The following is a 13926-nucleotide window of genomic DNA, read 5'->3' as shown; positions in this document are numbered from 1 at the left end:
ACTTTGTCAATAGTGTCCAGGAGTTCATTTTTGTAGAAAATAAGATACAGCTCTTTCATTAAAACAATCGGAACAGGGACTTCTGTGGTGGCGCAGTGGTTAAGAATCCGCCCGCCAATGCAGGGGACGCGGGTTCAACCCCTGGTCCGGGAAGATCCCACGTGCTGAGGAGCAACTAAGCCCGCATGCCGCAACTACTGAAGCCCGCACGCCTAGAGCCCGTGCTCCGCAACAAGAGAAGCCACTGCAATGAGAAGCCCACGCACCGCAACAAAGAGTAGCCCCCACTCACTGCAACTAGAGAAAGCTCGTGCACGGCAACGAAGACCCAAGCAGCCATTAATTAATTGATTGATTGATTAATTAATTAAAAAGCAATCTGAACAAATATTGTCATAAACAAATGGTGGTTATCTCTGGGCAGTTTAGATTGTCACTATTTTATGTTATTTCTGAATTAACCCTGGCAATGATTTCCGAGTTTACTAATTTTGCAGATTGGTAAATGGAAAGTGAAAGTTTCCAATTGTTAGCTCATGTTATGATGTGTGTGTGTCTTGCAAAGGACCCGAGGTGTTGGACATGCAGGGGGTTTCTGAACACACACCCCTGGAGGCTGGGATGCTGTCACAGTCCCCAGGCCCCGCTGGCCAGGTGGAAAGCCCCAGCCCACACCTACCTCAGTTTCTTGTCATTGTCATTCTGTTTTGTTTCTGCTATTCACTCCAGGGCCCGCCTTGGGAAAAGGAAACCGAAACTGAAGCTGAATTCGGCTACTGTGTGGCTGGCTCCCCGACACCGCCCTCTGACGTGGTTGCTCAGGCTTTAAAAGGGCTGAGCTGCCAGGGCTGGAGAAGAGCTGAGAGCCGAGAGGCAGCCAACCAGTTCTTGCGGAGGACCTGGCGCCAGAGCCCACAGCCATGGTGAGGCGGGTTTGACACGTGGGGCAGGTGGGCTCTTACCCCTTCCCCTGGTGGCATCTCCCAGGGGCGGAACACCTACATGTGCAAGGCAGGCAGAGCTGCTCAGAACCCCCAGGTTCTTAAGCGTGGGGGGAGGGACAGGGCTCCTTCTGACAGCAGGGTCTGGGTCCTCAGAGGTGGGTTCTGCCCAGTGGCCAACCCTGAGATCCCTTGGGATCAGCACAGGGAGGCATCTTAGCAGGTGAAGGGAGGCAACATGATGGTTGTGGGTGGTGGCTATTCTTCTAGAAATGCCCGCATGCACTCTCCAGCACCTGGCGTCCCCCTCCTGGTGGGTGGGGAGGCTGGAGAGGAGGGAGCAGCATCCCCGGGGTCTAACAGCGTGCCCCACTGCCAATGTCACGCGTGCAGTGGTCCCAGAACTGGTGCCAGGGTCTCTGAGCCTGTGTGATGCCCACAGGGTAGGAACCTGAAGGTGAAGATGCTAGGGGGCCAGGAGATCCTGGTGCCCCTGAGGGACTCCATGCTGGCATCCGAGCTGAAGCAGCAGATCGCCCAGCAGATCGGCGTGCCCGCCTTCCAGCAGCACCTGGCCCACCAGGACACTCGCGAGGTGCTGCAGGACGGGGTGCCCCTGGTCTGCCAGGGCCTGGGCCCCAACAGCACCGTCCTGCTGATGGTGCAGAGCTGCAAAGACCCCCTGAGCATCCTGGTGAGGAATGACAAGGGTCGCAGCAGCACCTACGTGGTCCAGCTGACGCAGAGGGTGGCCGAGCTCAAGCAGCAAGTGTGCCAAAAGGAGCACGTGCAAGCCGACCAGTTCTGGCTGACTTTCGAGGGGAAGCCCATGGAGGACCAGTGCCAGCTGGGGGAGTACGGCCTCACAACCCTGTGCACCGTGTTCATGAATCTGCGCCTGCGGGGGGGCGGGGCAGGGCCAGGAGGGCCGCGGGGAGGGCGCCCCACTGAGCACCAGGAATACAGTTGTAGCACCCTCTGTAGCACCAGTCTGCACCCTTCCGGTGAGATTGGGGGAGGGGTGGAGGAGGGAGTGGTATGAGGGGACCCAGGGTCGCTGGGGGGATCCTCAGGCTAGGGTGGCCAAGTTAAGGGACAAGCCTAGTGGGATCAAAATGGTGACCTCCCCCCGCCCCCAGAGAAACTGAAGATGTGGAAATTAACTTCTAGAGAAATAAAAAGAGGCATATCTGCTGGAGCCTATCCCTGTCTTCACATTGAGCCATGGTCAGCCCCTGCCTGCACAACTGGTCCCCACCCCTCACATCTGGGTCAGCAGATAGCATGGGGAGGGGAAGGCCTGGCGAGGTCCCAAAGGCCACAAGGCGAGTGTCCCTGGAAGCGGTGAGTCTGTAGGGCCTGCCTGGGCCAGTTGTGAGGGAGGCTTCCCCACACCAGCTGGGGGCTGGGGGCCTCTTGGCCCTCCAGGAACCATCAGCCTACACTGTCCAGCCTGCATTGGTCTGCGGAAAAGTGGTGACAGGGCCTTGGGCACACACATCACCATCAGGGCGGGCTGCTGAATCAGCAAATACACCCTCCTTCAAGGTTCACTTCATGGAGGGGCCACAGCCAGTAGGTGAGGGGGTACCTGGGATGGGGGTTCCTCCCATCCATGTGGAAGAGTTTGTCCCAGATAGGGGGCACCTAATTTGGCAAAACGACAGCCACTTCCACACTGGATGCATCTTTCTGTGCCAGCTTTCCACATGAGCCACTCGGGAGCCAGGCTGAGTCAGCCTTGGACACGGGTGCGGGGGAGGGGTGCACAGAACGTACACCTCTCTGGGCCAAAGTCCATGACTTTGGAGACACTCAGTCCTCAGCCTTCAGACTCTTCAGTGGCATTTGGCTGGAGACCCAGAAGCCCCCTTTCTGGTCTGTGGGGGTCCGTATCTGAGCTGGGGGACCCCCCAGACCTGGCTTGCCTGTGACAGATGTGTGTAGACATGCAGGTGTGTGTGTGGGAGGGCTCCTGGCTCCAACCTCATTTCCTGGGTCCCCAACCTCACCTCTTTGTCATACTGTAACTTAACAAGTGTAAGCACACCCCCTCGGTGCCACCCTCCTTTCTTGAATCCCCCCGCCAGGGTCTAGGCGAGGTAGGGTCCTCCAGAGGGGCCTCTGCTGCTGTTCACCCTTCATTGCCTCCGGCTCAGAGATCTGTGGCTGGCTTGGGTGAGGGGATGTGCGGCAGACCCGGCCCTGGAGGGACAGAGGGATCTCCTCTCCCTCCCCACCCCCACCATCTTCAGCTAGGTCGGGGTCTAATTTGGACCCTCCGGATCTCGGTTTACCCCCCTGGACCCTGCGGGTCTGTCTGGAGAAGCGCCTTGGGGGAGCTGGAGAGGGGGCGTGGCTGGCCGTCCGCCGCAGACGCGATCGCCGCCTCGGACAGCAGGGGGAGCCCGCAGCCCTGCCGAGGGGCCGGAGCTGAGCCGGGACCGGGAGGTGGGCGGGTCTGCGCTCCGTTGCGACCAATCGCCGCAGCCCCCGGCCCGCATTGGTCCCGGCAGGCCGGGGGTCCCGGGCCGGCCGAGCTTCCGTCCCCAGTTCCAGCGAGGGGCTGGGGTCCCCCGTCAGGTTCCTCCTGCCGGGGGAGGGTGGGGCGCAGCCCTGCAGGGCTCGAGGGGCGGCGGGGCCCCGGATCTGGCAGCCCCTCCCCGCGGCCGGGGAGCCCCCGCCGCCCCAGCCCCGGCGCAGCCTGGAGCCCCTTGGAAGTCCCGTCACGTCGCTTCCAGATTATGCATTAACCCGATTTCAGCCGCATTTCCTGGCGGGGGTGGGGAACGTCCGCGCAGGCGGGGGAGGGGCGTCCGTGGGGGTGCGCCGCAGCAGGGAGAGCACCCTCGATCCCGCCCCGCCCCCGCCCCTCGGCCGGGCCAGGCCCATCACCCCACATTGGCTCGACCCAGACTGGCCCTCTCCCTCCCCCAGCCAGGCCTCCGCCCGGCGCCGCCGTCCCGGCGCTTTGTTCGCGGCCGCCGCGGGTCGCAGGGCGCCGGGCGGGCCGGGGGCGGGCGCGGGCGGGCCGGGGCGGGGGGGGGCGGGAAGGGGGTGGTGCTGCGCCGGGTCCCGCCCCCGGCCCGCCCCCGCGCCGCCCGCGCTCCCGCCGCCTCCCAGGAGCTGCGTCCCGTCCTGTCCAGTCCAGTCCCTGCCGCGGCCCGGCCCGTGAGCTTGCTCCGGCCGCCTTCCGCCGTCCTCCGCCCGCGCCATGGCCAGCCTGCGGCCGTCCGGCCGGGCTCCCGTGCAGCCACTGCTGCTGCTCCTGGTGGTGGCCGCGCGCGCCCTGCCCGGCGCCGACGGGACGTGCCCCGAACGCGCGCTGGAGAGGCGGGAGGAGGAGGCGAACGTGGTGCTCACCGGCACCGTGGAGGAGATCCTCAACGTGGACCCGGTGCAGCACACGTACTCGTGCAAGGTGGGCCCCCGCGGGACCCCCGGGACCCTGAGCCCCCTTCGGACCGTCCTGGAAGCCTGGGTTGGGGACCTCTCCCCCGCGATCCCGGCCCCCTAGCCCGGAGGTCCTCCCATCGCGACGCCGGCCGCCCCGCTGAGACCCCCGCCCCGGGCCGTGGGAACGAGCCCCAGACGCTCCGCAGCGCCCGCTCCAGCTCCCTTGGCGACCGCCGACCCCCGCGTGGGGCGCCGGGTCTGGGAAAACTCGCGAGCGCTGGAGGGAAAGTTCTTGCGGTGCCGCTGCCATCCCGCCTCGCGGTGCCCAGGCCCCGGAGACCTGATCGTGTCTGCCCCTTCAACCCAAGCCCACTCCCTTGCTGGAAACAAGTGCGCCTCCCCCCAGGGAGAATGTTCGGCTACCGCACCCCCTACCCACCGGCCAAAGAAAAGGAACAGGGACGAGGGGAGGTGACGCTTTCTGCTTGGGGTGGAGGTGGGGTTTTGGCCTGTGGTCAGTGTTGTCGCCCCCCTCCCCCCAGAGGCGAGAAGGGGTGGTCAGGAGAGAGTGGAGGGGTGCACATCTTATCTCCCAACCCCAGGGCTCCTGGTGGGGCATGCTGCAGTGATGGGTGTGGGGGCCGGAGCAGAGAAGTGGGCGGGGCCGTTGCTGAGCCTCAGGTGTCGGGGTGCAGGGCAGGTGCCCCATCCTGCTCCTGAGAGACTTGGATCTCCCCCGGCCACGGGGAGGGGGGACTTGCCTGGCCTCTCCTTCGGTTGGATCTGGGAGCCCCCTGGGATAGGTCTGGTGGGGTTTTTCCCACAATCTGTTCCTAGGGAGGGCTCAAGGGACCCAGGGCCCTGCCCCGCTCTGGCCCCTAAAACCACCTCCCCAACCAGAAATCGGATCATTCCTCTTCCTTGGAGATGGGGAGGGGTGGCAGCTTCTTTCAGCCTGGCCAGTGCGGGCTACAGCTGGGATCCCCCGCCGGGCCCCCTCCCCTCCACCACCGCCAGGGCACTTTGCCAAGTCCCTGCAGGATTTTCCCGACTTCCTCCCCGCTGCTCCTGGGTGTGGCTGGGGTGGGGGGAGGCGATGAAAGCCACCCAGCCCTCCCCTGCTAGTTGTCGTCCTTCTAGAGCCTACTGTGTGTCTAGGGGTGGGGAGGGGGAGAGTTGGCCAAGGCTCCCCCACCTCCCCTGGGCCACTGGAGGGTGGAGGGAGTCCCTGCAGATTTCTCAGACCCGAGGCTCCCAGCAGGGGCAGGCAGGTGGCCGGGCCACCATTGTCTTTCATTCCCCATTCTGGAAGTCGTGGCCCCCCAGAGCTCCTGAGGAAAGGGGTGTCTTCCCAGGCGCAGCATGCATGGGCACGTATCCCCATGGACCTTTTCCTTTAGGGCCGCCTGTTCTGACTGCAGCCCCTGCGACCCTCCTCCCCCGACCCCCAGCAGGCCGTGGGCGTCCCAGGGCCTGGTTTGTCAGAGCAGGTACCCTCAGGGCCCCAAGAGCAGAGTGGGGAGGGCGGGGCTGCCCTGTGCTGCCCAGGCTTGATTTTGAGGTTCACAGGCTGCCTTGACCGCACTCACTGTAGGAGCCTTGCAGGAGGAGGGCGTTTCACCTGCTGGGGGGGCATGGTGTCTTTGCCCACCCACAGGGCTGCACAGAGCCAAGCTGGCCCAGAGCCCTGAGCTCAGAGCTCATCACCCTGAAACTTCATCATCCACCTCAGCTGCTCCTGGCTCTGCCCAGGGGTGGGCCGAGCAGTGGGTGTGTCGATAGAGTGGGGCATGGAAGGCAGGCACCCCAGGCCGGCTGGGTCCCCTTCCCGTATCCAGCCTGAGCCGAGATGGACATTATTGGAATTGGGGTGGCTGGGGTCACTTAGACCTGGGGGTTGGGGGGCTGCTTCTTGAGGAAAGGGGTGTGTTTGCAGGCCAGGTGTCCTAGTGTGTGACACACATGGGTGGGCAGTGGCATCCATCGTGTGTGTGCTTCCCTGCAGCTTCCTCCTGGGGGGGCTGACCCAAAGATCTCTACACATCTGCCCAGGGTTTGGGTCTATCTACTCTGGACATCTGGCCTGAGCAAGTGAGGTGGGAAGAGAGGAAAAAGCCCAGGTGCCAGTCTGGTGTTTGCCTCTGGCCTCTGCGGCCACCCCTCCCCAGTGGGAAGAGGATCACTGACACCTGCGCACCCCCCATGTCCACCCCAGGTTCGGGTCTGGCGGTACTTGAAGGGCAAAGATGTGGTGGCCCAGGAGAGCCTGCTGGACGGAGGCAACAAGGTGGTGATCGGTGGCTTTGGAGACCCCCTCATCTGTGACAACCAGGTGTCCACTGGGGACACCAGGATCTTCTTTGTGAACCCCGCCCCGCCGTACCTGTGGCCGGCCCACAAGAATGAGCTGATGCTCAACTCCAGCCTCATGCGCATCACCCTGCGGAACCTGGAGGAGGTAGAGCACTGCGTGGAAGGTGCGTGAAGGACAGAGCAGAGGAGGTGCCTTGGGGGGGCAGAAGAGAGTTTGCTGTAGGCTAGAGCACTTGGCATCTTGCGGTCCAACCTCCTTTTCCGAGTCCCGGCTCCCTGGCTTCCCAGCCATCTCAGCTCCAATCTCTGATATAAGCAGCGCTCCCCACCCTGGCCCTGGGGATGCCACCATTTTTTGTCTTGGAGCCAAGCGAGTCCCAGCCCTGCAAAGGGACAGGCCTCCTTTTTCTTCCTTCCCCTCCCCCTCTGTAGTTCTGCATGCCCCTTCCTGGAGTTCCCTGTTCTAGGAGAGAGGCTGGGACCAGGTGAATGAACATCAGTTGTTTATGTTCTGCAGAAGCCCAAACATCTGTTTAGACAGGGCCCAGATGTTGAGCAAACCCGTTGGGGTGGGGCTTAAGGGTTGTGCTGGAGGTGGGGCTGCCCCGCCATGTGTTCCAAGAGGCCTGTCATTTCTGGGAGGGGCAGTTATGTGGAGTGGGCTGCTTCCAGGAGTTTGAGTGGGTGTGGGATCCCCTCACAGAGGTACAGAACCTTTCCTTGTCTGCTCTCCCCACGTGTCCATTCTGAATGGCCCAAGAGCATCCCTCCCCGAGCCCAGCCTCTGAGAGGTGAGCGGGAATCACACGACCAGGGCTCACCCACCCACCTCAACCCAGGAGAATCCCAGCCGGGGGCTGAGATCCTTGGCTGAGGAATGTAGCAGGGAGAACGTAGGAACTGCCCATTGCCCTCTCATCCTGTCTGTCCCCTCATGGCTGCCTGGGAAGGGATGTACGGGAGAGGGCGGAGAGAGGAGAGAACGCTTCCTCCCAGGGCAGTGGGAAGGGTCCTTGACTTCCTGTCCTGGGAAGGTGACCCTGTCCCTCTGATTTGCTCTGTTGGTCAGCAGGGAAGTTCCATCTTCTACCCAACTTACTGCTGTGATGCTGGCTTGGCTTTTGTGGGGTCCTGGGTGGTGGACTCATCCGGCCTGGGGTGGACTGTGCAGGGGGAGGGGCAGGGCCTGAAGTGGGGAGCCCTGTAGCACCCTGCTCAGCCTGTAGTGCGTTGCTCCTGGGGCTGCGTCCAGGGTCCCGGCCTGCAACGTCATACAGAGAGGCCAGCGGGGCTGTGTCCCTGGTCCCTTGCAGCACCAGCTTAGCTGAGGAGGTCCCAGCATGGCCCTCCCACCAGGTGAGGACTGGTGACCCTGGCCCTGCTCTGGAAGCTTGTGGTCTAGGGAAGAGATGGGAGGGTGGCATGGAGACGGGGCAGGCTGTGGGGTGTGATGCCCAGTTTTGAAAGAGGAGTTGGGGGCTAAGGAGAGGGGTCAGGGCGCAGAGAGTCCCGTTTCTGCAAGATCAAGAAGGCGCGTCACCAACTCTGCAGCTGCGCGGGTCCAGCCTGAGGGTCCACGACTCAGTAACCGGCCTTCTGTGGGGTCAGAGGGCATGTGGCAGGAGGGCCACCCCGGGCAGAACAAGATTTGCCATCTTGCCAGATCCTGCTCTACCCAGGCCAGGCCCTGGTTCCGGATACATCAGGCTGGACAGAGGGACACCTGGAGAGGAGGGCCCACAGGGAGAGCTCCCGGCGAGACTTCACCTACTGTATGCTGGCTGCCCAGGATAGGGACCAGGCTAGGCCCCCAGCTCCAGTTGGGCCGGTGGGGGGAGGGTGGTGCTGGGACCCACAGGCCAGTGTGTAGCAATGGGGTGAGCACCCAGAAGGGGCCGAGGCCACCAGACTCTTCCGGGGTGGGCCTGCCAGGAGGAGGGTCTTGGGGAAGGATGTTCATGGAGAGGAAAGGAAAGGAAGTAGCCTTGACTGTAGCTTGGAGCCTTGTGGTAGAGCCAGGGTGGAGGGGAAGCCCCCAGGGAGGGGAGGGGCCCAGAGTGAGAAGCTTGGGGTCCGCTGTCAGGAGCCAGGGAGCCCTGGAAGTTCTGAGCCCATGACACGGATCCCTTCTTTGGAAGCAAACCGGGGCACGTTGAGGGGCAGGGGCTGCGGGCAGGGTGGGTGCATCCCAGGGACCCCAGTTAGATGGGGGTGCCTCCCCCTCGAGCCTCCCAAAGGCCTGAGGAAAAAGGCCCCCTGGAGCTGGGGCCAGGCTTCGGGAAGAGACAGTCCTCTCCCCACCTCCGCAGCATGGTGCGGCTGGGAGGAGGGCCCGCCTTCCATTCTGTAGGAGATAAGGACCTCAAACCCCACTCCAGGCTCTCCAGGGAGCCAAGGCCTCACCCTAGTGAGGGGTTAGGGTTAGGGATGGGCAGGGCTTGAACTAAGATGACCCCTCCCTGTCTGATTCTGACCCTCTTCTGTTCCTGGGAGCCCACAGCTGCCCCTGCCCCACAGGGCCCAGAGTGAAGGCTGGGCAGCCACTGATTTGTGGAGGTCACCCCAAGACCACCCCTGTCTCTATCACACCTCTCCCCCGCCCCCAAAAGGCCCACAGCCACCAAGGTCAGGGGCACATCCTGCCAGGCCCACCTCCCTGGATGCCCCCAGCTCTACTGGGACTGCCTTCCTCAGTTTCTCCCCCAGGGCCTGCAGGGTCTTCCTGGCTCTGGGCCCCTTCCCCAGCCTCCAGCCCCCAGGAAGCTCCTCCCCAATCCTCCGCCCGGGGAGCCACATTCCGAGCATAACTGAGACAGGTATGTGTCCCTCCCTCTGCGCCACCTGTGGGTGAGGGAGACCGCTGCTCTGCTTCGGAGCAGCCTCTTCAGGAAGGAGCCCCTCGCCCCCTGCTTTGTCAGGGAAGTGGCCTGGCCTCTTCCAGTGCCAGCCGCCCACGCACCATGAGCCTGCCCAGGCTGGCAGCCGAGCAGGCATCTCCTCCAGCCTTCAGCCACTTTGCCCTGGTCTGGGCAGCACCCATACACTCCCACCACCCTCCCCTCCCCCACCTCATGAAGACTGGTCCTGGGGCCCCCTGAAGCCCCTAAGAGGGGTGCAGGCCTGGGGCCCTTCCCCAGGCCTTTCCCTGCCCACTAGGAGCCAGGAGCGGAGAAAGGAAGTGTTGTCTGCCCTCTCCAGGTCTGGCACAGGGACAGGGTCGGTGAGCCTGGCTCTGGCCCAGCTCAGCCCTGCCCAGCCCTGAAGCCCAGGGTCCTGGCGGCCGTGGCCTAGCCTGGCCAGCCTGATTCCAGCGAGCACCCTCCCTCCCTCCCTGGCAGGCCAGCCTTCTAGGGCCTGTGGGAAGGCAGTGCTATATAGCTCAGGCCGGAGAGGTGCTGGGTCCCGGGCCGCCAGCTCGGCACTGGTGCAGGCCCTGTGGCCTTGGAGCTGGGTGTGGACTGCAGACACCCCCAGGCAGGGACTGGCTCTCCCTGAAGCGGAGCGGGGGCCGGTAGAAGTCCAGGGGGAGCTTCCTGGGCGGGTCCCCCTGCTGTCTGGCACTTAGCTTCTGTGCCCCCAAGTCCTCTGAGCCTGTCCTACTCCCGCCACATTCCTCCCTGAGGTGGGAGGTGGCTCTTTCCTGTCCGTTTCCCTCTTCCAGACTGGAGGTTCTCACCCCACCCCTCCAGACCCGCCTAGCGCCCTCTCGGCCCCTCCCCCAGGCAGGTCTTCGGAGAGGAGGCAGGCCCAGGCTGGAGGCTGCCCGCCCAGGCTTTCTCCTTCCTTCCAGCAGCCAGGGGTGGGGCATGAGCTCAGGTGGGGCGTGACCCCCCCCCCCCCGGGCCCCGTGCCTGTCCTCTCCCCACCTGGGGGTCCGTGGTAGATAGTCAGCGCTAGAATGGACCTGTGCCGGCTTTGACCTCCCCTGGGCCCACGGTGGGCTGGCCGGCGTCCTCCCTGGGGCAGCCCCGGGGGCTTGGGTGGGGGGCTGCTCCTGAAACCAAAGGGCTTTGGATCCTGTCCCTTCACTGCGCCCGACTGAGCTAGTGGAAACAGCTCTGGGCTTTTTCCAGACCCCACCCCATACCCCTTCTCCACACCCAGAGAACAGCCCTGGTCTCCATTCTCCCCTGCAGATTGGAAATGCAAAAAAAAGTTGTTTTGAAACTGTCCTCCCCTCTCCCGCTGTCTATACTGGCCTCCCCCAGGGTGCTGGACAGAGTGGATTCCGGTGGGGCCTGCCTGTGCCCTTACAGCATCTCTGGGGGTGCTGGGACCCACGTGCACAGAGGAGAAATTAGATTCACCTGGTCAGGGCTAGCTGGCCCAGGTGTGGGGCTACAGCCCCCTGCCCCGCCAATCCTACAGGCTTAGGTGGGGGGAGTGTAGAGGGTGGCATGGGGCTGCCAGGTAAGGTTAGCAGGGGAGTGGGCCCAGACTTCAGGGCCGTGGATCTAGCCAGAGGTCACTCTCACCATCACCCTGCTACAGTCAGGCCAGCACAGCCTCCTCCAGCCTGCTTTGCTTCCTTCCTAAAGGGTTAATTCCCCCCAGCCCCCTGAGAAGCAAAGCCTGCCCCCACCCCCATCACCACAGGAAGGTGGAAAACAGCTGCAGAAACAGGCCTCTCTCCTGCCCCTGCACCCGCCCCAGTCCTCTGCCTCCACCTGAGGGCTCCAGGCCAACTTCCCTCCTTCCCCCCACAAGTTCTACCCTTGCCTAGAGGCCTGGGGGGGGATGAAAAATGGGCTCCCTTTCCTGTCCTGCTCTGCTGGCCCCAGCCCCCCCTCACCATTGAGATAGGGGAACCATGGCTCCCCACGCAGGCCCCCAAGGCCCAGCCGGGCTGGGGGCTGCAGGCACAATCACTGAAATAGCCCCAGTAACCCTTGACACCCGAGTCCCAGGGAGTGCCCACCTCTCACTGAAGAGAAAAAGGGATCTCAGAAATGAGACAGCGCCCCAGTGCCAATTACCCTGATGACAGTGATGCAGCTCATGAGAGGGCACTGTGCCCCCATGGGCTACACTGGGGCTCAGGGGGGATCACGTTCCAGTCCCAGGCTGTGGCTGGGAGCCGGGCAGGGGTGACCTAGGCCTCTGGTGCAGTTTCCAGTGGGGAGGGAAGCTCCCCTCGAAGGGGCCTCTCCCCCCAGAGCAGATCCTGAGAACTTCCTCTGAGGAAGGCCCCCTGCCAGGAGCTGCTTCCAGCTGGACCTGGGAAGGGGAAGATGGCCCCTCCCAACTCCCCTCCCCACCAGGGCATAGAGGCATGGGAGGGGCAAGCTCTCTGTCCTCCCAGGCAGCCTGCTGTTTCCAGCTGTGTGGCCTGCACGTGTGCACGTGTGCCTGCAGCCTCAGGTGTACCAACAGGCACACGATTCTCATTGAAACCCCAGCTGGGCTGTGGTTCCTGCCACCCTTGTATCAGCCTGGGGAGGCGACCCTGCAGGTGCTCTGCCAGTGGGCTGGTAGCAGGCAACCTTGGCTTGTGTCCTAGGGGCCTGGGAACAGGGCTCCAGCCCTCTGCCCTCATGTGGCTCCCATCTCCTGCCTGCTGCCCCAGTGTCCAGCTATGCCCTCCTCCCACCCCCCCGTACCCGGCAGAGGTCTGGGCCCCGCCTCCTGTGGGCTCTGCCTCTGGGTTTCTCAGTGCCAGAGATGGAAGGACTGTGGGAAGGACAGGAAGGGTCCCTGGGGCCACTTGGATTCCCTGTCCCATCTCGTGCCTGCTGGACCCTGAGGCTGGCACTGTTAGGGGTTAGGTATGGCAAGTCAGGAGAGGCTGGTCTGCCTCTGGCCTGAGGCGGGCCTGAAGCTTCCCTGCCCCTCCCATGGGCAGCTGCCTCTGGGCCGCCCCGCGCTGGCCCCGGCAGAAGCAGGCAGCCTGTCTCTCTGGCCACAGATGCGGGCTTCCCATGTACACGAGGGCGAAATAAGAGCACAGCATCTGGGCCAGACTGTGGCCTGTCCCTGACCCACCAGTGGGGAGCAATGTGCGTCCACTTCTCTTCCTGGAGGGGAGGCAGTGAGGGTCGCCAGGGTCCATTTGTGAATCCATCCATGGGTTCCTTCCTCAGCCACCCGTCCGCTCACGGCCCCGCAGCAGATCCTCACAGGGCCGCTGGAAGGGCTGCCGCTGCCGCCTGCATAGGGCCCTTCGAGGTTCTGGACGGGCTTTCCAAGGAGGCCAGGTGTAGCTGCGTGTTGAGGAGCGAAGGCCAAGGGGGAAGGGTATTCCGGGCAGGAAAGACAGCACAGCAAGGTTTGAGATGCAGGGAACAGCCGGTAGTCCCTGCAGCTTGGCTGAGGGGTGGGAGAAGGCAGCTGCGGGCGTGGTGTGGGCGAGAGAGCTGGAAACCGGGACTCCAGAGCTACAGCCCGCTGGCTGGGAGAGGGGGACCCTCCCCTCTGAGCAGGAGCCTTCCCACCTGATGCTGCACCTTTGCTGCTGGTCCGGGTCACCCTCCCCCATGGGAGAAACTCCGCCTGCACCCTGGCTGCCTGCCTCTGCAATCTCCTGTCCTGCGTCTGGTCTTCCGTCTTTGTGGCTCTCTCCTGTCTGGCCGGTCTCTCTGCCCCTTTGTCCCCTGCCTTTCTGGTTCCAGTAGGTGTCTGTCTGTCACTCCTCTTCATCCTGACATCCAGCCGGTCAGTACCTCCAGGAAGCACTGTCCCCCAACTCAGACCGTTGTGCTGGACTGTGCATCCCTCACTGCCTGGCGTGGCCCTCAGCAGGACACAGGGTCTCCACTCACCAGGCACTGACCACACTTAGGTGCCACCCTGGCTCTTCCAGCTTTCTCTTTCCTCCCGGAGATGGGCAGGGCCTGGCCGAAAGAGGTGGATTTGGGGCTGTCCTGGAGGGGAGGGACCGAAGGCATGGATCAGCTCCACCGCATCCCCCTTTTCTGCAGGTGCCTACCGTCCCCCTCCTCTGTTCATCTGGCGCCCCCTGGTGGCTTCAGCCTATGTCTTGGCAGGTGTCCAGGCCCTGGACCGGGCTCCCTCCTCCCAGCGTTCCTCAGGCCGGAGGATACGCCCATGGCCCCTGTTGCCCTGAGGCCTCACCGGGCTGGCTCCTCCTGGTCTCCTGCAGCCTCCTGAGCCCGTTGTCACCTGGGCCTCTGTAGTTGCCTCTGTCTGGAGGTGCAAACCCCTCTCCCCATCCTTCGGGTCTCTGTACAGATACACCCCCCCCGCCCCTCCGATCTAGTGCACTCTCTGTCACAGGGTAACCTCCCAGGGTGCAGAGAGCTGACCCGACTCGGGACAC

The 13926-nt window shown here is 63.6% G+C and overlaps 2 protein-coding genes across 3 annotated transcripts in view; both read left to right on the top strand.

Moving 5' to 3' along the window:
• The first annotated feature begins 836 nt into the window (after positions 1 to 836).
• Positions 837 to 2144, top strand: ISG15 (ISG15 ubiquitin like modifier). The gene is made up of 2 exons (XM_061187203.1): positions 837 to 923; positions 1384 to 2144. Exons 1-2 carry the CDS (start codon positions 921 to 923, stop codon positions 1981 to 1983), a joined length of 603 nt encoding a protein of 200 aa, XP_061043186.1. The 5' UTR covers positions 837 to 920; the 3' UTR covers positions 1984 to 2144.
• A 1928-nt stretch (positions 2145 to 4072) lies between these two features.
• Positions 4073 to 13926, top strand: part of AGRN (agrin) — a 32808-nt gene continuing 22954 nt past the window's right edge. The window contains exons 1-2 of one of the 2 annotated variants that reach the window (XM_061185205.1): positions 4073 to 4362; positions 6553 to 6814. In XM_061185205.1, coding sequence (XP_061041188.1) covers positions 4156 to 4362; positions 6553 to 6814 — 469 coding nt within the window. In that variant the 5' untranslated portion in view covers positions 4073 to 4155. The remainder of the gene's footprint in view (positions 4363 to 6552; positions 6815 to 13926) is intronic. The other variant, XM_061185204.1, reaches the window with a different exon arrangement.

This window comes from Eubalaena glacialis, chromosome 3 (assembly GCF_028564815.1).
Source record: "Eubalaena glacialis isolate mEubGla1 chromosome 3, mEubGla1.1.hap2.+ XY, whole genome shotgun sequence".
NCBI classification, from domain to species: domain Eukaryota; kingdom Metazoa; phylum Chordata; class Mammalia; order Artiodactyla; family Balaenidae; genus Eubalaena; species Eubalaena glacialis.
The sequence above is the reverse complement of the archived record's forward strand: the minus strand, read 5'-3'. Positions and strand labels throughout refer to the sequence as shown.